Source organism: Carettochelys insculpta, chromosome 23 (genome assembly GCF_033958435.1).
Source record: "Carettochelys insculpta isolate YL-2023 chromosome 23, ASM3395843v1, whole genome shotgun sequence".
Lineage (NCBI taxonomy): Eukaryota > Metazoa > Chordata > Testudines > Carettochelyidae > Carettochelys > Carettochelys insculpta.
In genome coordinates this window covers 6,461,135-6,483,763 of record NC_134159.1, presented here as the reverse complement: position 1 = coordinate 6,483,763, position 22,629 = coordinate 6,461,135, and the positions used below count along the sequence as shown (strand labels likewise).

The 22,629-nt window shown below is 48.8% G+C and overlaps 1 protein-coding gene across 5 annotated transcripts in view; it reads left to right on the top strand.

Moving 5' to 3' along the window:
- LOC142025577 (protein-arginine deiminase type-3-like) overlaps nt 1–22,629 on the top strand; it is a 37,132-nt gene that overhangs the window by 13,184 nt on the left and 1,319 nt on the right. For 4 of the 5 annotated variants that reach the window (XM_075018043.1, XM_075018042.1, XM_075018044.1 and 1 more), the window contains 13 exons: nt 193–265; nt 1,112–1,173; nt 2,287–2,404; nt 2,851–2,976; nt 8,807–8,985; nt 10,092–10,195; nt 11,312–11,423; nt 12,385–12,492; nt 13,420–13,571; nt 15,736–15,880; nt 16,867–16,960; nt 17,950–18,029; nt 19,735–19,860. In XM_075018043.1, coding sequence (XP_074874144.1) covers nt 193–265; nt 1,112–1,173; nt 2,287–2,404; nt 2,851–2,976; nt 8,807–8,985; nt 10,092–10,195; nt 11,312–11,423; nt 12,385–12,492; nt 13,420–13,571; nt 15,736–15,880; nt 16,867–16,960; nt 17,950–18,029; nt 19,735–19,860 — 1,479 coding nt within the window. The remainder of the gene's footprint in view (nt 1–192; nt 266–1,111; nt 1,174–2,286; nt 2,405–2,850; nt 2,977–8,806; nt 8,986–10,091; nt 10,196–11,311; nt 11,424–12,384; nt 12,493–13,419; nt 13,572–15,735; nt 15,881–16,866; nt 16,961–17,949; nt 18,030–19,734; nt 19,861–22,629) is intronic. The other variant, XM_075018046.1, reaches the window with a different exon arrangement.

The window sequence follows — 22,629 nt, the reverse complement described above, 5'->3', positions numbered from 1 at the left end:
CAATAACGACTCTTAATGATGAAGTCCTTTGCACAGCACTCCTGGATGCTTCCAGCTTAAAGTGGAAAACCACATTCAAGACTCACACGCTGGTTTCATGCCTGCCAGTGCCAACCTCCAAATCCCGCGCCAGCTGCATCTGTTTTACTCTGATTTGTAATTAGTGATGCTGATGTGGTGATGTCTTTGCAGGTTAGGATTTCATACTATGGGCAAGATGGAGGGACTCCCATACACAGATCCGTGCTCTATCTTACCTGTGTTGGTAAGTAGGACCTAAGAAACCATCTGTTCAATAAACTAAACCCCAAAGTGCCACTCCCTTCACTGGCTGGGAAGACATGTTTTCTGTGATGGTTTCTGGATACATTGGCAAAAAGTGGGGAGTGGTGGGGGAGAAAAGAGGTATGGAAACTTTTTTATTTTTGAGTGGAAATTGAAAAGCGAAAGTGTTTCTATTTGAAAATGCTGCGACACTGACTCATGGGAATTACAGTTTGGGTGTCTTGTGCTTCCACTCTTCTCTGGGATCCCAGGTTAAATTACATTTCCCATGAAGTACCACCGTCTCTCCTGTGGGGAGAGGAGCTGGTGCATTATGGCTGTCCTTGTCAATGGTGCATCCTGCATGATGTAGTCCAGCCGGGGATAATGGGGACAAAAGACATGGGACTACAAGTCCCATAAGACACCGCAGCAGCATTTCCCCCATCAAAACATTTCCATTTTCAGGCACACTATTCCTCAATGGGGAAGAAAAATCCGTTTTCTGCTGGAAAGCCAACGTGTTTTGTGACTATTTTAACTTTGTTAGACAATTCTGATGGAGAATTTTCAAGCAGCCCCGCTGGTAGGACAGGTTGGCTGATCTGAACCCCGTACAGAGACCCATTGTCTTGTAGCTCTTCCTGCTGAGCTGAGCTCAGTCAGGCCTTGTGCCCTCAGCGCTGTGAGCACTGCACACCTGTAGAGAAACCTATAATAGCACACATGCGCTGAAGGGAAAATCCTTCCATCTCTTCTTTGGTATGAAGAGCCCCCGCATGGCTAGAATGAGGGCGAGTGGTTCTCAATGCCCTCCACCCTCACTCCTGCTCTCGTCCCATTGCAGACATCTCCCTGGATGCTGATACAACTCGCAGTGGGGTGGTGAAGAGGCAAACAACTGATAAGGTGAGTATGATTTATCTTTAGATCCATGGACTAAGGGAGACCAACAGGCTGAAATTCTGAGCTGATCATCTGGGAACTGTGGTCTGCAGCACCAGCTGGTGGCCTGCAGGGAGCATCAAAGGAGCTACAAGGCTAAGGGTTTGTCTATATGGGGATTCTCAGAAAAATCAATCTGAGCTAACTAAAGGTGTGAATTTTAAGTGACTTTGTTAGACTGCATTAAATCCCTATGTGAACAACCTCAGAATTACAGTGGCCTTCGTTCAATGTAATAATTTACTTTAGAAGCTAAACTAAACTGAATTAACAAGTCCTGTGGTACCTTATACACTAACAGATATTTTGGAGCACAAACTTTCTGATGGAGCTGGTCTTTGCCCATGAAAGTTTAAGTTCCAAAACACGTTAGTGTACAAGGTGCCACAGGACTTTTTTGAAGATAGAGACTAACGGCTATCCCTCTGATAAACTGAATTAGTTAATTTTAATTCTGGATAAAACCACAAAGGGGAATTTAATGCATTTTAACTAATCCATTTAAAAATCATGCCATCAATTTATGTGGGTGATTCTTTCCTGAGTGTTCCTGTGTAGACAACCGTCAGTGGATTTTTTTTTTTTTTTTTTTTTTTTTTTTTAAATTTCAATCTTGGAGGGAGTGTGTGTGTGTGTGAGAGAGAGAGAGAGAGAGAGAGAGATGTTAGCATTTGACATTTCCACGATGAAAATTGTTAGTATTCTGAGTCTTATGCAGATATTTAAATTAATTACAGTAAAACTCATAACCACGATGTTTCAACTGATGCAAATTAGCTGATATCACAGAAGTTGTCATGGGGTGGCAGTTTTGCACCCAGTTGCATAAGCAGAACCTGGCTCCCAGCCCTGTGTGTTTGGCTGGTACCTGGAAGCTCAGATTTCTGAGCTGGGGATGGATAATGTGGAGAACAGCTGGGAGGGGAAATCTTTTCCATAGCAACTTGTGCAACAGGAAGCAGTTCTTTCACGACTCTCCTCTCAACTTTTATTACCGTAATAGTGACAAGAATTGGGTTCCAGCTGTCTGGATTTGTTCTCTTTTCAATACCAAGCCTGTCTATTTTAACTCTGCAGAAAGAGTGGACATGGGGTCCAGATGGGCACGGCGCTGTTCTGCTAGTGAACTGTGATAGGGACGACCCAAAATCTTCTGATATGGACAACATGGATTTCTGTGTGCGATCTTACGCAGGTACTGGATGGGAATGGATCGCTGCTTCTGGGAGGATGCAAAATGTTTGAAATTCCAGCCAGGTCAGGCCAGAATGCAAGAAATACCCTGGACACTAAAAAACAAGCTGAAGTTTTGGCCTCTTATGTACAGTGGCGTGGGTGTTTCGTGTTGAAAGAAAGCTAGGTTCCAGAGACTTGGTGATCCAAATCTGAAAATCTTTCACCAGGAGGGTGGTGAAGCACCAAAATGTGTTATCGGGTGAGGTGGTAGAATCTCCATCCCTAGAGGTTTTTAAGTCCTGGCTTGACAAAGTCCTGGCTGGGGTGATTTAGTTGGGGTTGGTTCTGCTTTGGGTGGGGGCTGGACTCAGTGACCTCCTGAGGCCTGGAAGAGACCTAGGATTCTATGAAAGTAACCACTGTATTAATCCTGAATTGTTTCTCTTGGTCTCCTCTTCCTCTCAGACCTTCGGGACATGTCCTGTATGATCTTGAGAACTCAAGGCCCTGATGCAATCTTCAATGACCACAAGTTGGTTCTTCATATTTCCGTGTCGGATGCAGACAAAGTGGGAGTTTTCCACGCTCGGGGTGAGTGTCTGTTTAGCCTGCTGGCTGCTGCAGGCCTGAAATGATGACGGCTCTGCTGGGATGTTCTGGGAGTGTCTAGAATTCTCTGTCTTTGCTCTGCACCCACGTTACCCTGCCTGACACGATAACCTACTATGGAGAGGGGTGGCACTTCAAGAGCCTGCCATGCAGCAAGTGAAAGGGGGCAGCGGTAAAATTGCCTGGAATATTGAATCCCTGCAAGGGTCTGCTCCTGCTCCCCGTGAAGCTAATGGCAGCATTGCTTCTGAGTTCCAGTGGAGTGGAATCAAGGTGTAAATCTGCCCTTAGATGAGCTGTTCTCTAGCTGAGATGCTCTCAAGGCTCCCCTCACACAGGTTGTGCTCGGCATCTGTGTGCAGCTCTATTACTCCACGCTTTCGCCCAGTCTTGCAAACACTTCCGCACGTGGCTGGGCTGCCATCCCAGCCCAGCCCAGCCCAGCCCAGAGAGGATTGAGGCCAGGCTCCAGAGCTGGACTGACCCTACCTGCAGGGCACGTCTTTTATTCTTCAGGCACAAACCATGCAGCATACCGAACAAAATGACTCCCAAGGCCAATGTTCCCTCTTTTCACATCCATGTGTAGAATAAATTATATGCACCAGGGCATGTGCAGACAAGCACCAACATAGAAACACACGCTGCTAGCCTGAGCACTCTTCTGACCAACTGGGTGGCATTTGAATCTCTCCTGGATGGTTGCCCAAGTACACAGCTTACAGGGAACCCAGGGGGTCCTGGCCAAAGCAGGCTTCAGTCTTTCCCCTTGTGAGTTCTTTCTCTTCCCCCAGCTCCCAGTTCAGGTCCTGCCAGCTTCCTTCCTGCACTGCTCAGGCCTGGACAGGAAAAGGAATCTCTGCCCCCCCCACCCCCCGGCCCATCTGGGTCTGCTTGTCTTTCTCCCAGCTTGGAAAAAGGGTCTATTGCCAAACATGGCTGGGGGTCCCCATCCCCTGGCTCAACCTTCTTATATGCAGGATCAACCTTCCGCATGTGTGTACTTCCCTTGACACAAGTGGGACCATTCAGGTGCTTTAACCTGTGCGTGGTGGTTGCATGGTTGGGTTTTCTATTTTACTATTTGAGGAACAGTAGCTTAGCCCAGGATTGGGGGAATGCTCCTGAGCTGCACTGGAAGCTCATGGCCAGAACTCAGCACTGTAATTACTGTGTCATGATGAATATATAGGAGGCGGGCAGAGTTCGATGTTTCTAGTTGACCTTAATGGTTGCACTCCTCTGCTTTTTTTTCTTACACTGCCTACTCTTTTGTGCCACCGTAATGACCTTCTAGTGCAATGGTCTCATGCAATGTCCTACTGTACCCAGGTGTCCTTGCTGCCTGTCACAGGTGGCTGCTGTGCCAGCCTTCATCCTGCCACCACCCCTGCAAGCATTCCAAATGCACCATGACGGTCTCAGCTGCCAAGTCTCTTTACCCCTTCGCATCTGGAGCCTCCAGGGCCGTGCTGAACCCCACCCTTCCCCACCTGCAAGTGCCCTCCTCACTGCCAGGTGGAGGAAGTGATCCACTTCCAGTAGATCCAGTGCACTATGCCTTCCCCACCCCCCGCTGACCTACTTCTTCACCTCAGTAGGTGTCTGTTTTATGGAACAGTGTCTTGGGGCAGATCTGAAGTATAAGTGTTTAGCACCCTGGGGCTGGGGGCATGGAAGTGAAGACCTACCTGCTACGAGTGCAGTACAAAGGAGCATATGGCCCTAATAAGACAGTGAGACTGGACATCCCGGTGAGAGATGAACTGGGGCAGCAGGTGCATGCAGAGTGTCTGCTTGGCTCTCCTAGTGAATGTTCAAAGCGAGTTGCTGGGGAAGGACCGAGGTGCAGTATTCCAGGGAAGGGACAATGCGCCTGGAAACTGACTGCTCCTGCTTCTCTTACTCTCCGGGGAGTGAAAGTCTAGAGTTCTATTGGGTTCCAATATCAGACACATGGGGGGTGGAAATCAGTCTTAGTGGGCATGATGTGTACACAGATGTGTGCTGCTGGCTGGGAGGATCCAAGTGGAAGCAATTTCTATGATGGCTTTCAAAGGAGGAGAGCGACTACGTGGCAATGGGCTCCAGATAAAGAATGACTTGGCTTCTGGGGTTGCAAGGGAGTGGTGACTGACTGCCCTGCCTCAGACTTAAAAGCCCTTGCAAGGACAGGGAGAGGTTTGGAGATGGAGCTTTTGGTTTGTGCATGAGCTGGATGTGTGTGGAGCTCAGTGCCTTATGCACAGGCTTGACTCAACCTGATCTTTAGAAGTTTGACCAATATTGATTGTAAATTTTCACAGTTGCTGAGAATTACTTTTGGGGGCCAGGGGTGTCAAACATTTGCTTAGTGACAGTAGCTGCTGTGATTCAAAGAATTAAAGCTTCATGAACTGTTAAAACATAAACCGGTTGTGTTGACAAAGTAAATGTCTTGACGTCAACAACTCTGACCTGTCCTTACCATCTATTTGTAAGAAGCCTATTTCAGAACCTCAAATCTCTGGAATTTGACTAAAGATCATGTTCAAACCACATTTCTCACTTCCCCTATCTGTAAATTTCAGTTATCTGTGAACATACGTAATTGTTGGCTTGGGGTTAAATGGCGAAATCAATGTTTACCAATAGAAATTTAACCCTTCCAAGCCTAGTTTGGTGCCAAACATAGGTCTTATTATTCAAAACCAGAACTGAATGTTAGGATCCTCCACAAGGCCTTGCCTACGCGGGGACCCTTTGTGGCCTGACTCATCCTGCTGGGGACTTGCAAGTTCATAGAGTCCTAGGGCTGGAAGGGACCTCAGAAGGCCAGCAAGTCCAGCCCTCTGCCCAAAGCAGGATCAACCCTACATCATCCCAACTGGGTTTTTGTCAAGCTGGGACTTTAAAAACCTCTATGGATGGAGATTCCACCACCCGTCTCAGTAATACATTCCAGTGCTTCACCACCCTGCTGTAGAAATAGTTTTTCCTAATATCCAATCTACACTTCCCACTCTGTATTTTCAGACCATTGCTCCTTGTTCTGCCATCCGCCACTACTGAGAATAGTCTCTCTCTGTCTCTCTCCATCCTCCTTAGAACCCCACTTCAGGAAGTTGAGGGCTGCTATCAAATCACCCCTCACTTTTTTTTTTCCTCTCCTGCAAACTAAATAAGCCCAGATCCCTCAGACTCTGCTCCACAGACCATGTGTTCCAGCCCCCTAATCATTTTGGTTGCTCTGTGCTGGACCCTGTTCAGTGCATCCACATCCCTTCTGTGCTGGAGAGCCCAGAACTGGACACAGTACTCCAGATGTGGCCTCATCAGTACCAAATAGAGAGGAATAAAAACTTCTCTAGCTCTGCTGGAAATGCTCCTCCTAACACACCCCAATATGCTGTTACCCTTCTTGGCTACAAGGGCACACTGACTCATATCCAGGTTCTTATCCACTGTAAGCCCCGGGTCCTTTTCTGCTGCACTACTCCTTACCCAGTCAGTCCCCAGCCTTTAACAATGCTTGGGATTCTTCCGCCCAAGTTCAGGACTCTGCACTCCTCCTTGTTGAACCTTATCAGATTACTTTTGGTCCAATCCTCCAGTTTACCTGGGTGATTCTGGACCCTGTTGCTACCCTCCAACATACATACCTGTCCCCCTAGCTTAGGGTCATCCACAAATTTGCTGAGGGTGCAATCCATCCCCCTCATCGAGGTAATTAATAAAGAGGTTGAACAGTACCATCCCTGAAACCAAACCTGGGGCACTCCATTTGAAACTGACCACTGACCAGACATAGAGCAATTGATCACTACCCTTTGGGCCAAACCATCTAGCCAGCTTTCTGTCCATTTTATAGCCCATTTATGCAATCCAGATTTCCTTAATTTATGGGCAGGAATATTTTGGGACACTGTTTCAAAAGCTTTGCTAAAGTCAAGGTATATCACATCCATTGACTGCCCCATGTCCACAGAACCAGTTTCTTCATCATAGAAGCTAATCCCATTTGGTCAGGCACTACTTGCCCTTGATGAATCCATGTTGACTACTCTTGATCACTTCCCCTCTTCCAAGTACTTCAAAATGGATTCTTTGAGGATGGTTTCTTTTTTTTTTTTTTTTCCCCTGGGGACTGAGGTAAGGCTGATGGGTCTAAAGTTCCCTGGGTTGCCCTTCTTTCCTTTTTATAAAGATGGGCGCTACATTTGCCTTTTTCCAGTCATCGGGGACCTCTCCCAAGTTTTCAAAGATAATGGCCAAAGTTTCTGCAATGACACTTGCCAATTCCCTTGGTACCCTTGGATGCATTAAATCTGGGCCCATGGATTTGTGTATGTCTAGCTTTTCTAAGTAGACCTTAAATAGTGCTAGTCACTGCCTGTTGCAGTCGTGCTTTAACTGCTGGCTAAAGAATTCTCAAGTCCCACTACTTCCAGATATGGAAGTGGTGAAAATAAGGGAAGTGAGAGCTCAAAATAGCATTGGCTGATTGAGTCTTTGGGAGCTGACCTGTCTGTTTAGGGCCTGTGTTCAAATGGGTCTCCTGTGGTCCAGTCGTCCTGTCCAAGCTGCAAGCTATCCTAGACTTCTGCCCTAACCAGGTTTCGCTCTCTCTGAGGGGTAGTGGAAGTCTGCTGCCTTTCCTGGCCAGACCCAAACTGAGCTGGGTCTTCCACTTTTAACTACCTTGTCCACATGTGAGGTCTCCTTCCAGCAGAGCTGGACAAGGCACAACTGGGTCTACAGGCTTTTATGAACTCACTCCTGGCCAATGCCCGCCATCACTGCTCATAAGCCTCTGAAAAAGGCTGCCTGGTTTTCAAACCTGCCAAGCCACCCATTGATTTCAAGGAAAGGGAAACACTTGGAAATTCACAGCTGGATGAGTTGGGCCACAAAGGGGCCCTGTGTAGGCCAGTCCTGGCAGAGGATCCTAACATTCAGTTCTGGTTTTGAATTAGTAGGATCTACATTGTGTGCCAAACTAAGTTTGGAAGGGTTAGATTTTTGTTGGTAAAGGTCTACACCAACAAAGAAATTTGACTTGAGAGATGCTACTCCAGGTATTGAGAATGGCATAGCTGGAGCTGATGTAATTAAATCAAATTTCCAGCACAGCCCCACTTTGGGAGGTCTGTCAATTCCCTTCTTCCTCACAACTGCAGGGAGCAGCAGAGTCGATGGGCATGCTCGATTTTCAGTTTAGCAGGTCCCTACAAGGCACACTAAATTGAACTCCAGACCATCCTACAGAGTGCTGATCTTCATGTAAGTATAGACGTCCCCTCATTCAGCCGTTGATTGGATGCCTCTAAACCAGCTCTAAAGCTCATGAGGCTCCTTTTGTACTTTGAGTAATATCAACTCTAACCACGTCCGTCGTCTTGCAAATTCCTGTCCAAACTAGAGGCTAAGGTACAGCCAGAGTAGAGTTTCAAGTCCAGTAAAGTGCATCATAAGATTTAAACTCCAGTAATGTCAATCTAATCCCTTTGGCTGTCTCATCATGAAAATTAGCCCCAGTTGCTAGCATGGACATATATCCACCAGTGAAAGTTGCAATTTATGATGGCGGATTTAACTCCGATGAGGAACTCAGTCCACTGGTGCAAATCGTGGCTTTGCATGACATTTGCATCATTCCAGCTACATTGGTGGGGCTAAATCGCTGTGTAGACGAGGCCCGCTGCAGCATGCTAGGATGAGTCCAATCATCGGATAACATTTCCCATTGCATCTGGGAACGGGCAGGCTACCTCCTCTCTCTCTCTCGTGCGGTGTGTTCCCTGAAGTGTTGGGATGCTTCCCTTTTTTGCAGGCGATGACACTCACTACCAGTATGAGCACGTGCTGGGGTCCCATGAGCTCTCCTATGTAGTGGAGCATCCCAGCGGACAAGAGGAGCACACCTTCTATGTGGAGGGGCTGGCCTTCCCTGATGCTGACTTCTTGGGGCTGGTCTCCTTCCATGTCACGCTGCTGGACAGTCCCACTGAGGTACGACGAGATGTATTCACTTGGCCTATCTGGGCTGGAGAGAACAAAAGCTCCACAGAACGGGTTCTCTAGCAAGGCTGCCGCTGGTACACCACACCCTGGGGTGGCTCAGGAGCAGCAGGGACTGAGCCTCAGTGTGCCGGATCTTAAAGCTTGAGTCTCCACTGCCGGAACTAAGGATCATCCAGGGTTTCAGTAAGTCTGTCAGCTGCTCCACCACAGGAGGATACCAGAGCACCACACAGGTGTAGACTCTCCAGTTGTGGGGGACTGAAGGGTCCTTGCCTCCCACTCTCTGAGCAGGATGTTTGTCACAGCACAGTTCAGCTCTGCAGTCCTCAGGCTGGTGGCCTGCCTGCAGGTTTAGCCTTTTCAGAATTGGTGTCTCTGGTGGGTCACCCAAAGGAAGAGCTGCTTCTGGACAGGTTTGCTGGAGGGTTTGGGGAGAGGGGATGGAAATGGGCCAGCACTGGAATCCCTTATCCCACAGTCTCTAAACCAAGCTGGAGTAAATGAGTGACTTGCTCTTTCCTAATGGGCAGCTTGGCCTGTGGCTGCTGCCATGGAGGTCTCTGTGCCAAACGTATCCGTACTACAGACTCTCACTGGCTAAGAGTGTGTGTCACGTCCACTGCCAGTGGCTGGCTCACTAGGAGATAATTACCTACAGCTACCACCAGTTAAGAGGTGCTTCTGCAGTGGAAGTGACAGCAGGCTTCAGCATTGATGGTCATTGCTCTGACCTGTGCTGGAAGTCAGAATGCTGGTGGGAGAGAGTGAAAATGTCCTGGCTGGCTGAGTCGCTACCCCAGCTGACCAAGGGCTGTGATGCTAACCGCTCGACAGGAGGAAACTGGTTTTAAATAGCCACTAAATCAAGGTCTGCCTGAGCTTCCCCTTTCTCCTGGTAGAGGCCATGTGAGTAAAAGGAGCAGCAACGGGAAAGACAAAAGGCAACACACTGCTGCGTCCTCCACACAGGGCGGAGAGCTGGCAGAGGCTCTTCCCCCCCCCCCCCCCCCCCCCCCCCCGGCCCCACTCAAGAAAGACCTTCAGAGCTAAACTAGGATCCATCAATCAACTGCTGGGTTTTTTCACTCCCTCAGAGTCTTCCTGAGACCCCGATTTTCACTGACACGGTGGTTTTCCGTGTGGCTCCTTGGATTATGACCCCCAACACTCAGCGACCGCTGGAGGTGTTTGTCTGCAGGTGAGGGCAGGGGTAGGAAAATGGCCATGAGGAAATGGCCTGAGCTCTCATTTTCTAACCAGGGGCTTGATCCTGCGAGGTGCTGAGCTGTCTGTCCCTGGTCCAGTGCAGCCCTTCAGCACAAGTGTAATGTCAAACACATGCTGAAGTCCTGCTGACTTTACTGGGCTTTACAGCAGGCCCCCGTGCTTAACTGATCCTTAGAGCATGCAAGGTGGAAAGAGGTAGGCCCTGGGGAACCAGCTGCAGTCCACAGTAAGATGGGTCTCATTGGGCACTGTAATGGGATCCACCAGCTTGTGAGCGCCCCTCTGTGGCCAAGGGCTGCTGTTTAGGGCCTTGCCTGGATGCCTGGCAAGTTTCTGGGGGCGAGGATCTGACGAGTTCTGTCTGTGGTGCTGTTGGTTTGTTTTGGGTCTGTGGCCAGTCTCCAGCCACTGGACATGGGCTTTACCCAGGTCTAAGTTCAGCTCACACTCAGAGCTGTCCACAGTGCTGCTGGTCCAATACGCAAAGTATACAGACCTGCCTGGGTCAAGCTGCTATGAGGAACTACCAGGCCCTAGCCCAGCAGCTTCTTTTATATTGGCCTGCAGGGTCCTGATCAGCTGCAGCAGAGACAGCTGCTCTGTCCTCCCTGGAGGACCTCTTCTCTGCTCCTCTCACTGTAATGGGACATGGCAAGGCCTCTGGTCCCCTGTAGGGGACATAGGGCTTAGTCCACTCGATCACAGACATCCATTCAGATATGTGGAGATCTTGCAAGACCAGAAACTTTCCTGGGACCCATCATGCCTTGACCATTTCCCTCTACCTGCCCTTGTGCCATGGGAGGGCAAGGACACCTGGTCCAAAAGCCCCAGTGAGATTGACTGGGTGACAAATTCCCTCCTGGTACCCGGGGATGGAGCTTGGCTATTCTTGGGAGCCAGGCTGATCAGTGCCCATTAAGGTAGTCAATCCCTGCACTCCTGTTGGATAAATACTCCATTGTCCACACATTAGACCTTGGCCTGCAGGTCTCCCTAGGGCTGGTAAAAAGGTTTTGGGGTAGCGGGAGCGGGTTTGTCTATCCCCTAGTTCAGGCTTCCCTCTCCTCTCCTGTTTCATTCACAGCCTGAGCGACAACACTGACTTTGTGGAAGCCCTGAGTGAACTGGCAAGGAAAGCCAAGTGCAAGCTGACCATCTGCCCAGAGGTGGAGAACCGCAGGGACCGCTGGATCCAGGTCATGCTGCCAGCAGTGGGAAAGACAAACATGTGGGGCCTGCCTCTCACTGTCTTGTGGAGCCCTGGAAGGGCAGACTCAAGATACTGACACTGCAGTCGGGTGGTATTTCGTGCCCTTGTTATGTGAATTTCCCTCAGGACGGAGCGGAAGGGAAGCAGACTATGCTTCTTCACATCCTGCTGCATTGCAAGTCCCTCTGGATGAGCCCAGCAAGGGTCACATCTGTTACCGTGGAGTGAACCCTCTAAAGATGTAGCTCCAAGAACAGGCTGGGATCTGACTGGCAGACATGCTGAACAAGCCTGGCCTTTACAGAGTTATTCTAGAGTTGTTATTCCAAAATAAACTATTCCAGAACAAAAAAGCAGTCACGTAGCGCTTTAAAGACTAACACGGCTACCTCTCTGTCACTATTCCGGAATAATGTCCCCACAGTACAGGGAAGCCCCAGATAAGCAAAATTTATCACAAAATAGTGTGTCCACACACAACAGAGCCTATTTCTGATTTCGAGCTCCTGGAAGCATGTAAGACCGGCACTTGCAACCAGTCTTCTATGTCTACATGGTAGTGTCATTTTGGAATAAGCTATTCAGGAATAGCTTATTTCAACATAGCACCTATTCTCTGTCTATACAGCCCCCATTCTGAAATAGCTATTTCAGAATAGGCACCATTTCTCATAAATGAGGTTGACAGAATTCAAAATAAGCTGTCCACTCTTTTGAAATTATTTCAAAATAGCGGTTTTGCTGTGTTGACACTTTCAAAGTTATTTCAGAATAGCAGCCGTTATTCCAAAGTAACTTTGCTGTGTAGCTACGCCCTAAGTTGCTGTGAAACTGGTTGTTTGAAAAGAGCAAAGCCCATGGGGGCCTGATTAAGCAGAGATCTCTTCTGGGGGTTCAAGCCCCATATTGGCTGTCTGTTTATTTCCCGTTTTCTGTCCCCCAAACAGGACGAGATGGAGCTTGGCTATGTACAGGCTCCCCATAAAACCTTTCCTGTGGTTTTTGACTCCCCCAGGGATGGAGAGCTGCAGGACTTCCCTTTCAAGACTGTCTTGGTATGTGACACTATCTTGCGGTGCCACCACTGAACTTAACACCGATTCCTGGGGGAGTTTTGGTTGAAAGGCTTTGGGTTTTCTTGGAAAGAAAATGCGGTTTTTGGCTACTGATAAAATGTGTGTGTGTGTGTGTGTGTGTGTGTGTGTGTGTATATGTGTGTGTGTATGTATGTATATATATATATATATATATATATATATATATATATATATATTTTTAAGTCACTTTAAACCTAGAATGAGACTTTTTGTTTTTCATTTTGAAAGAACTTTTGAAGACTAAATTCATTGCTTGTGATATAATTTTTGTTTAAAGGTCAGAAATGGAATGAAATGTTGGGACTTCATCAATGTTTTAATCAGCCTGAAGAAACTTCCTTTGTCTCTTTATCAAAAAATGTCCCTTTTTTGTCAGTGACCTGGAATGCTGGCTCCCTCAAAACTCCGTGCCTCAGCAGTCAGATTTTGGGGGATTATAAAACCAGCTTAGATTCTCCTCTTTTCCCACCCCACCACCCCACAGCCAGATGTTCAGCCCTGATTTACCTTTGTGTTTTGAATAGTAAGCATAGGCCTTGGTAGGCTTTCTACCCACACACCTCAAGAGTTTGTCAGAGGTGCATGTCCTCCTTTTACACATTGAGAGGTAATGTGAGTCACCCAAAGCGTGACATGGAGTTGGTGGTAGTGCTGGAGATACAGTCGTTAGAACTTGCAGTGCTGTATGCACTCCACTGGGCTGTGGCGCTGCTTTCTCTGGGTGCTCCAGATCGAGTTCTCAGCACCAGCTGCAGCTTTAACTGCTTCATTCCCAGCATAGTGCAATGTACCCAGGGTAGTAAGGCTGTTCAAGGCCTAGGGCACGCTAAAATCCTGTCGGTTTGCAATCTGCTCTCCACTCATGGTCTTCTCCTTCCCTGGAAGGGCCCCGATTTTGGCTATGTGACCCGAGAACCATTCAATGAAATAGTCTCCAGCCTCGACTCTTTTGGAAATCTGGAAGTCAGCCCTCCAGTGACTGTTGGCGGGAAGGCGTATCCCCTGGGGAGGATCCTCATTGGAAGCAGTTTCCCCAGGTGAGAGGTGGTGAGTGGGAATGCACCTAGAACAGAGCAGCATCTTCCCCCAGCTGAGCTCAGTAGGAGTAGATGTGGCAACAGGGTGAAGCCGCATGTGCTCCAGGTTTCTAGAGCACCAGTGGGCTATCTGTGGCAGGGAGCAGAAAATGAGGGGACAGCTGGTGGTAGGGCAAGTGGCAGTCCTGCATATAGTCACACTGAAGAGGTACATCCTACTCCATCCCACAAGATGGACCTTCACTGCCTTACACAGTCACATGCAGATAGTTGGCAGCAGTAGCTAGCAAATTCCTCTGTGCCTCCTGCCACGTAGAATCCTAGGGCTGGAAAACACCTCAGGAGGTCCTTGAGTTCAACCCCCTGCTCAAAGCAGGACCAATCCCAACTCATTCATCCCAGGCAGGGCTTTGTCAAGCTGGGACTTAGAATCTCCATCCCTAGACACTTTTTACCACCTCTCTCAGTGACGCATTCCAGTGCTTCCCCCACCTTCCTGGTGAAACAGTTTTTTCTTAATATCCAACCTGTGCCTCCCCCAGTGCAACTGGAGACCACTGCTCCTCGTTCTATTATCTGTCACCACTGAAAACAGCCTCACTCCATCCTCTTTTGTAATTCCCCCTTGCTCTTTTGTAGACTAAACAAAACCAATTCTGTGTGCCTCTAAGTCATGTGCTCTAGCTCTCTCATCATTTTTGTTGGCCTCCATTGGGATCTCTCCAATGTGTCCACATCCTTCTTTGTAAGGGGGGGGCAGAACAGTCCTGCACTTTGTTCATTATTGAACCCTCTTATATTAATGCTACTCCTAATTATGATAATTTATTATTTGCATTGTGATCTCCTGCAGGTACTCCAGTCTTGGATCAGATTTCCATTGTGTTAGGTGCTATACAAACAGAACAAAATGCTGGTCTCTGTCCTAAGAAGCTTATAGAAATACCCCTTGATACAGCACACAAACAAAGCCCTGCAACACAAGGCATTCTAAGTATTTTAACCATCAGGTCTACATTTTAATAGGTGTCCCTCATTTGATAGCTTGTGTCCTTTAACCATTATGTCCTTCAACCATTATCCAATAAAGCAATCCTAAAACACCTGATGAGATAACCCATGTGTGTACAGCAATAATTGTATCTTTGTAGAAGCCTGGATACAAGTCTATGATCTTGCAAATAAGACATTGAGCTGTGACCATCACTTAAAGCAAGCATTGCTTATATTTGGCATAGTTGTTCTGTGTCCTTGCACCCTAGGGCTAGGACTGCCACTGTTTAAAAACTTATCCCTTACTTAAGTGGGAGTCATTCAACTCTTGGAATGAGGGTTGTGCTAGATTCACCAGCTTCTGTTGGTAAGAGAGAAGCACTTGCAACCCTACATAAAGCATGAAGAAATAAAACACTACCTCGTCCCCTCATCTCACTAATATACTGGGACCGACACAGCTACAAAAACGCTGCCTATAACTATAGTAGAACCAGAGACATACAGGGTTGAAAGGAACCTCCAAGATCATCCAGTCCCTATCATGAGGGACCAGGGCCTCCTGCTGCATAGACACATCTCATGAAAATCCTTTTGCAGAAGCTACCAAGAAAAGCAGCATCACCAGGAACCCTGGCTTACTGGAGGCAGATTCTAGGTGTATGTTCAACAAAGTGCAGTTGAGATGATATAAATTTTTTAAGCCATTGGCCTCTGCTACCTGGCAATGTATTGTGTAAAGCACCAAGCAGTGTCTATGCCTTGCAGGTGGCTGTTTGGTTTAACTACTACACATATATCCCTAATCTGTAGTTATCAGCCTTTGGTACAAGATGAAGGGACTCTGGGGTCACAGGCATGCCGTGACCGGTGGCCCATGTCCCATCACTGTTTCATGGTGTTCCTCCCTGCTTGGTATGATGGTGGCCTAGCCTTCTGTCCCTCAGAGGCAGGAGAAAGAATAGCCCTCTTCTCCCTACCTTGCCCACCTCTCCCCAGTGCTTACGGCAGGAGCACCTGGGTATGGGACTTAGCCAGGCCTGCTGCACCCAGAACAGTAGGTCATGGAATTAACAAGCCCATAATGTTTACACCTTAATTTGGCCCCGGGCACCTTGGGTGCCGATTCTGTTCATAACTGAAGAATGTTTGGCTTCCCTTGGGCCTCTAGAGTTGGTGGCAGGAGGATGACTAAGGCTGTCAGGGACTTCCTCTGCGCCCAGAAAGTGCAGGCCCCTGTGGAGCTCTACGTCGACTGGCTGTGTGTGGGTCATGTGGATGAATTCCTGAGCTTTGTCCCAGCCCTGGGCAGACAGGTACAACACACCGGGGGGGGGAGACATCTTGGGGCTGGCCCTGGGCAACGGCGGCTGCAGCATGCTGGGTGGGATGCCTTCGGGCAGGGGAGGAGGTCGGGAGGCCAGCCTGGGGCAGGTGAGGAAGGGGCTGGCCTGCCAGGTGAGACCAGTCTCAGTGGGGGGAATTGAGGGGGAGGCTCATCCTTTCTTTTCCATGGGACTGAGTTTCCCTAGAACGTGTCTCACACCAAACCTGATATAACCCCCTCTGGGATGATGACAACATAATTGTGGTGCTGTCAGAGCTAGAGCCCCATGGTTCAGAATGTGAGTGCAGTGTACGTGTGAACACAGAACCAGCAGGGCTCCATCTAACAAGGGCTTCACTCTCCTCTTGAACCTGCTCAGGAGGAGGGGCTCTGAGAGTCTGCTTCCAGGAGGAGATGTCCGTTCTAAAGCCTTTGAGGTGGTCTGGCTCCATTCCTAGGAGCCATAGGCCTGGCTGAACTCATCTGGTGTAAAATGACAGAGCGTCACAGAGGATCTTGCCAACCATGTGCTTAACCCTCATAAGCGCCACGTATTTTACTCAGGCAAATATCCCTTTCTAGTAAGATAACTGAGGCATAAATGGCAACTCACTCACATGCCACAGACGAACTCCGCGTCTGGTTTTGAAGTTCCTGCATTTGGGTTCCTTCCTCAAAGGCCCAGAGCACACCTCCACTCCAGCCCTGCCATGTGATTTCTTGACACCTGTACATTTTAGAGAAGTAAAAACATGAGGCGCGCTCTTTCTCCTCTGCAAGATCCCTGTTTTCAAGATGAATTGACCTCACTCCAGAAACCTGGCTGCTCCAGGGAGGGGGTAACGAGTGTGGGTACTCGCCTGGTGATCCAGACTATTACTACTGCCCCTTGTAGACTGAACTCACTGGGTAGAGGGTCTGTAATGTGAAGTGAACAGCAAAGACCTGTCGCAGAACTGGTTTGTCTCTTGTCAGGGTTTCCGGTTGCTCTTAGCCAGCCCCCGGGCCTGTTACCAGCTCTTTAAAGTGAAGCAGGAAGAAGGCTATGGAGAAGCCAGACTGTTTGAGGGTAGGATAGCTCTTTTTTTTTTCTTTACTGCACCACTTTGCTCCTTGGAGCAAACCACCCTGACATTTCTGCATGTGGTGAGCTGCCCTGTCTGAACAATCTGTTCTATGGGCACAGGACAACTCTGGTTAGAGTGCCTCAAAAACTTTCTGTGAAAACAGTTCTGACAGGAAAATCTTCCATTACAAGAAATTTTGTTGGGGAAGGGAGGGTGGAAAAAAATTTCCTGCTGAAAACTGACTTTTCTTTTTTAAATGTAAAATACCCTCCTTTCCCCCGCTCCCACAAATCTCCTTTATAGAGTAGGTTCCTGGAATAAACTATATCTCCCATGTTACATGGTGGCCAGGGGCTCCCATGATGCACCACCTCTCCTCACCATAAGAGTGCATCATGGGACATGTAGTCCTACCAAGGTACCTAATCTCTAGAGGAGAATGCGAGTTTGAGTCACCTGAATTACAGCTACCAGGAGGCATGTCAAGCAGCTTTTTAAAATTTTTTTGGTATTCACATTTTCTTGGGAAAAGTTTTACATAAATTAAACTGTTGTTGTGTACCCCCACCCCCACTTGGAAAAGTTAAGCACTTTCTGACCAGGGGGAGCTCTGTGCCCTGTATATATATCCAGAGAAATATAATTCAATTTCTGCTGAAGTAGAATCCAAGCTACCTTCCAGGAAAGCTTCAAAATCCACTTTAGATTGTTTATTTTATTTTGGTCAAAATTTCAAAAAAGGGTGACAAAGATTAATCAAAATTGCATCCTATTTTGAAAATTGTTGACCAGCTTGATGGGGCAACTTCAGGTAAATCTGAAACAGTTTGTAATCCAGTGAAAATAGTAACAAATGTATGCACATGCATGTGCAACCCCGGATGAGCACCGCTGCCCAACCCTAATCCATGCCCAAGTCATGTCCTGTACGCCCACCCCCAGATTAGTGCATGAACTTTCATTCATTGGTTGAATTTGCTGCTTCCTCCAGAGTTGGAGACTGTCAGCACGACGACAATAGATGAGATTCTGGCCAATGAAACACTGAGGAGGGACAACGACTATGTTCAGGTAAGGATAGGAGACGGAACAAGAACCTAGCAATGCTGGATGGGGCATTCTGTAACCCGACTTGCCCGCCATCTCCCTGTGCAGGTGCCAGTGTAAGAAGGGTTTGCTGTTGCATTGGAGAACTGTGTTGGAAGCAGAGGAGGGCTGGAGATGTGGCCTAGAGGGGGGCCAGCAAAACTGCTCCCAATATCTGCAATCAGTAATGGGCTTTTGACACGACTGGAAAATCTGACCTTATTTATTTGGAGATTCTGTTCCGTTTTTGACTCGCGACCAGCAGTGCAAGGAGGCTGGTACAGAAAGATGCCTATAGCTAGCATGGAGGACAGGAAAGACCCTGTACTGGCCCCATTCCATCTGTACAGCAGCACCCCTGCAGGAGAACTGACTTCTCCTTGGGTGGGAGCACTTGATGGCTGGGAGAGGGCTCCACATCCGCTCCAGTCATCAATACTACTCCACCCTGTCTCTTCCCTGCCTCCTCCCCTGGGTGAGAGGCGCCCCTGCTCCTCCAGCTGTTCAGTGGGTGAGGCTCTGGGGAGGGTGGGGCAGGAGGAGGGGATTGGTGGGGGCTTGGCTGCAGGTGGGTGCTGAGTCAGAGTGGGTGCCCCAGCCCCAGAGTACCCACAGCGTCAGCACCAATGGCTCAGGGGATGGGCTGGGAGCAGTGCTCCCGTAAGCCGAGAGCTTGGGCAGCCACCCAGGAGAGATTCAGGTGCCACCCAGCTGAATAGCAGAGTGCCCACAGCCAGCAGCGGGTTTCTACTGGCGGTGTGCGTCTACTGTGCCTCGGTGCACACAACAGAACTTACCCCGCACGTGGCTGGAACCTTGGCCGTGAGGGAGCAGCCTGGCAGCGGCAGGAGCTGCTGGCGTCTTGCTCCTTGCCCTGCTGCCTGCCTCACCTAGCAGGAGAAGGCACAGAACTCCCAGCCCTGTTCCCCCGTAGGGAGGCTGCGGCCGTATGGAGCTGGGGAAGGGCAGGGGCCTGGGCTGGGAGCTCTGATTCTTTTCCCCCCCTCCCTGTCCCTGAGACACAGAACTCCCAGCAGCTCCTCTGGCTGCTGTATTGCTCCCAGGCCCCCCACCTGCTCAATTAACATGAGATGGGGATAGGGCAGGATCACATGGAGGGTCACATGGCCTCGCCTTAGCCAAGGTGTTCCCCTCTGCCCCATATCCCACAAAGAAAGTGATTTTTACTTGCACCACTGCTCAGCCCAGCTCAAGTCCTAGCTCCCAGGGGATGAAGTACTGAGTGAAAGTGGGTCATTTATCCAAGGGAGGAGAGGTGGCTTTGGGGCAAAGGGCTCCGAATGGGCTGTCTCTTACATGGAGCAGGCCAGAGATATCCCACTGCACACTCTGGACAGCGCAAGACAGCATGGGAGGTGCATAGTGGCTTCTGCTGGTCCACGTTCAAGGTGATGCTGGAGAACCAGTGACACAGCAAGGAAAGACTTTTTGCCTCTGTTTTATCTCAGGCCTGAGAGAGGGCACGAGGCCCTCACAAGGTGATGGCTGGGATTCATGGCTAGGTACTGGGTTTCAGATGCTGCCACTCCTACTGTTCCTCAAAGTGAGGTTCCTTCTCCACTTCAGTTCCCCATTTACTTCCGTTGTCTGCAAAAGGGCTGTGTCTCCAGCTGCTCCTCCCAGGGCTGCCGGCGGGAGGCAGTTTTGTGACCTTGTTCTTCCTTCCCAGAGCTGCATTGACTGGAACAGAGACGTCTTGAAACGAGAGCTGGGCCTGAGCGAGAAGGACATTGTAGACCTTCCACAGCTCTTCACTGTCATCCACAAGGAAGCCAGTGCTTTCTTCCCAGACATGGTAAGAGCTGTGGGGATATAGGCCTCTTCTTTGCTCACAATTCAGGGTGTGTGGGGTGGGGGCAGTGTTAAGGTGTGGACTCCTGCAATGTTTCACGTTTAGATATTTTTTCAATAGCTCTGATTAGAAACACAACTAGAGGAAATCATGCAAATTACTCTTTGTTGTAACTGAAAAATGAAAAAGCCTTAAATGTGGGGGAAAGAAAAACCTTTTTTCTTTTGAGACTTTTTTTGTTTTCCCCCAATTTTGGCAAAACCAACATGTAGATACACTTGGAGGGTAGGGATAGGGTCCAGAGTGACTTAGATAAATTGGAGGATTGGGCCAAAAGAAATCTGAGGTTCAGTAAGGACAAATGCAGAGTCCTGTACTTGGGATGATGGAAGAATCCCAAGCACCGTTACAGACAGGGGACCGACTCGCTAAGTAGCAGTTTAGCAGAAAAGGACCTGGGAATTATAGTGGATGAGTGGCTGGATATCCGTCAACAGTGATCTCTTGTAGCCAAGAAGGCCAATGGCATATTGGGGTACATTAGGAGGAGCACTTCCAGCAGATCTAGAATAAAGGGGAATAACTTCTGAACACTGGTGAGGCCACATCTGGAGTATTGCATCTAATTCTAGGCTCCCTATTACAAAAAGGATGTGAATGCATTGGAGACCGTCCACTGGAGGGCAAACAAAACGATTAGGAGGCTGGAGCACATAACCTACAAGGAGAGGAGGGATCTGGGAATATTTAGTTTTCAGAAGAGAAGACTTAGGTGCAATTCAAAAGCAGCCATTAACTTCCTGAAGGGTTGCGGGGGGGCTCTAAAGAGGACGGAGAGTGGCTGTTCTCAGTAGTGACTGATGGCAGAGCAAGGAGTAAGTGTCTCAAGTTACAGCTCCCCATCTGTAGGTTGGATATTAGGAAAAACTATCCCACTGGGAGGGTGGCGAAGCACTGGAATGTGCTAACGAGAGATGTGGTGGAATCTCCAGCCCTAGAGGTTTAAGTCCCGGCTTGACAAAGCCCTGGCTGGGATGATTTAGTTGGGGTTGGCACTGCTTTGAACAGTGGGCTGGACTTGATCTCCTGAGGCCCCTTCCAGCCTTAGGATTCCAAATCTGCATTTTTCATCAGAAAGTTTTACTGAAAAATGCCATCCAGTCTATGGGGGTTTTCTGCAGAGATGGTTTTACTGCAAACCTTGCTGAGTATGAAGCTAAACTTCATTATAGTGGAGAGTCCACCTCCTCTGACAGACTATTCAGGGCCTTAACAGTGCTATCAGCTCTTGCAGTTTGATTTGTGATCATTGTTACTGCCCCTCATGATTTTTATGGCATAGAATCATAGAATTTTAGTGATTCAAGGAGCATTGGGAGGTCATCTAGTCTAGCTCCCTTCCCAAAGCAGGACCAACCCCCCAACTGAATCATCCCAGCCATAACTGTCAAGCCCTTCACTTGAACTCCTCCAGGGATGGAGATTCCACCACCTCTGTAGGTAACACATTCCAGTGCTTCACCACCCTCCTGGTGAAATAGTTTTTTCCTAATATCCAACCTGCCGTAACTTGAGACCATTGCTCCTTGTTTTGCCATCTGTCTCCATAAAGAACAGTCTCTCTCCATCCTCTCTAGAGCCCCCTTTCAGGAAGTTGAAGGCTGCTGTCAAATCACCCCTCAGTCTTCTCTTCTGCAAACTAAATAAGCCCAAATCATCTAGTATATCTTCCATGGGGACTATTTTTCCTGAAAGGCCCAAACACCAGAGTCAGTTAAATGTATAAGAATCCACCCTTAGTAACTCTTGTGGCTGTGAAAGAAAGCTGGAAACACTCAGCCCCCTCAGCTTGGAAATCAGAGGCTCGATGAGTCACAGGGGACCTTTTCATTGACTTCAGGTCAGGCCCTTGGTCAGGAGCACTTCACGTAGGAAGTGAGTTCAGACAGTGCCCAGCACAGTGGGTCCTGACCTTTGCCTCCCAGGCAAACACTAAACAATGAATAATTTAAAAATAGCTGCAAATGAAAATGGATCCAAATCCAGCGTGTTCGTCGATCTGAGAAGCGTTGTTACTTCCTGTCACTGCAGTGCAGCAAAACCTTTCTCTCCTGTGGTGAAGGGCACATCCACACCAGTGTTCCCCTCTCACGTTTTTTCCCATGCATGAGTGGAACGAATTTTATGGGCATCAGTATGGAAGTGATGTCCGACACATCAGTCAGACTGGAGCATGTAACTCTGTTCAGGGGCTGGGGACAAGGAGTTGGGGAAGGGGGCTTGGGGCTGGGGCAGAGGGTTGGAGTGGGGGGAGGGGGAGGGGGAGGGCCACCGCCAGGGGCTGAGGCTCTGGGATGGGGCTGGCAATAAGAGGTTTGGATTGCAGGCTGCCCTGTGGCTAGTGGGGGAGAGGACACCCCTGAGTGCCCAGGCATTGGTTCCAGCTCAGACAGATGCACTGACTCTAATCATGATCGCCCTAGTCTGCTGAAGGCAGAAGCAGGACCAAGTAGTCACGCCGAGAACCTGCCTTGGCTTTCGGCTCTGCTTCTACTTCTAGTGCATGGCTCACTCAGAACTGGCAGGGGCAAATCTCCATAAGCTGGAAATTCCACCTCTAGTGCAGTCACACAAGGGAGGGTACAGCTATGTGATAGCAGAAGCCAGGTTGCAGCTGGCCTGGCAGCAGACTTAGCATGCATGTTTTAGGCTGCCAGGCTGTAAAATAGCAGTGTAGACTTTGTGGCTGAACCTCAGGCTTTGAGCCACTCC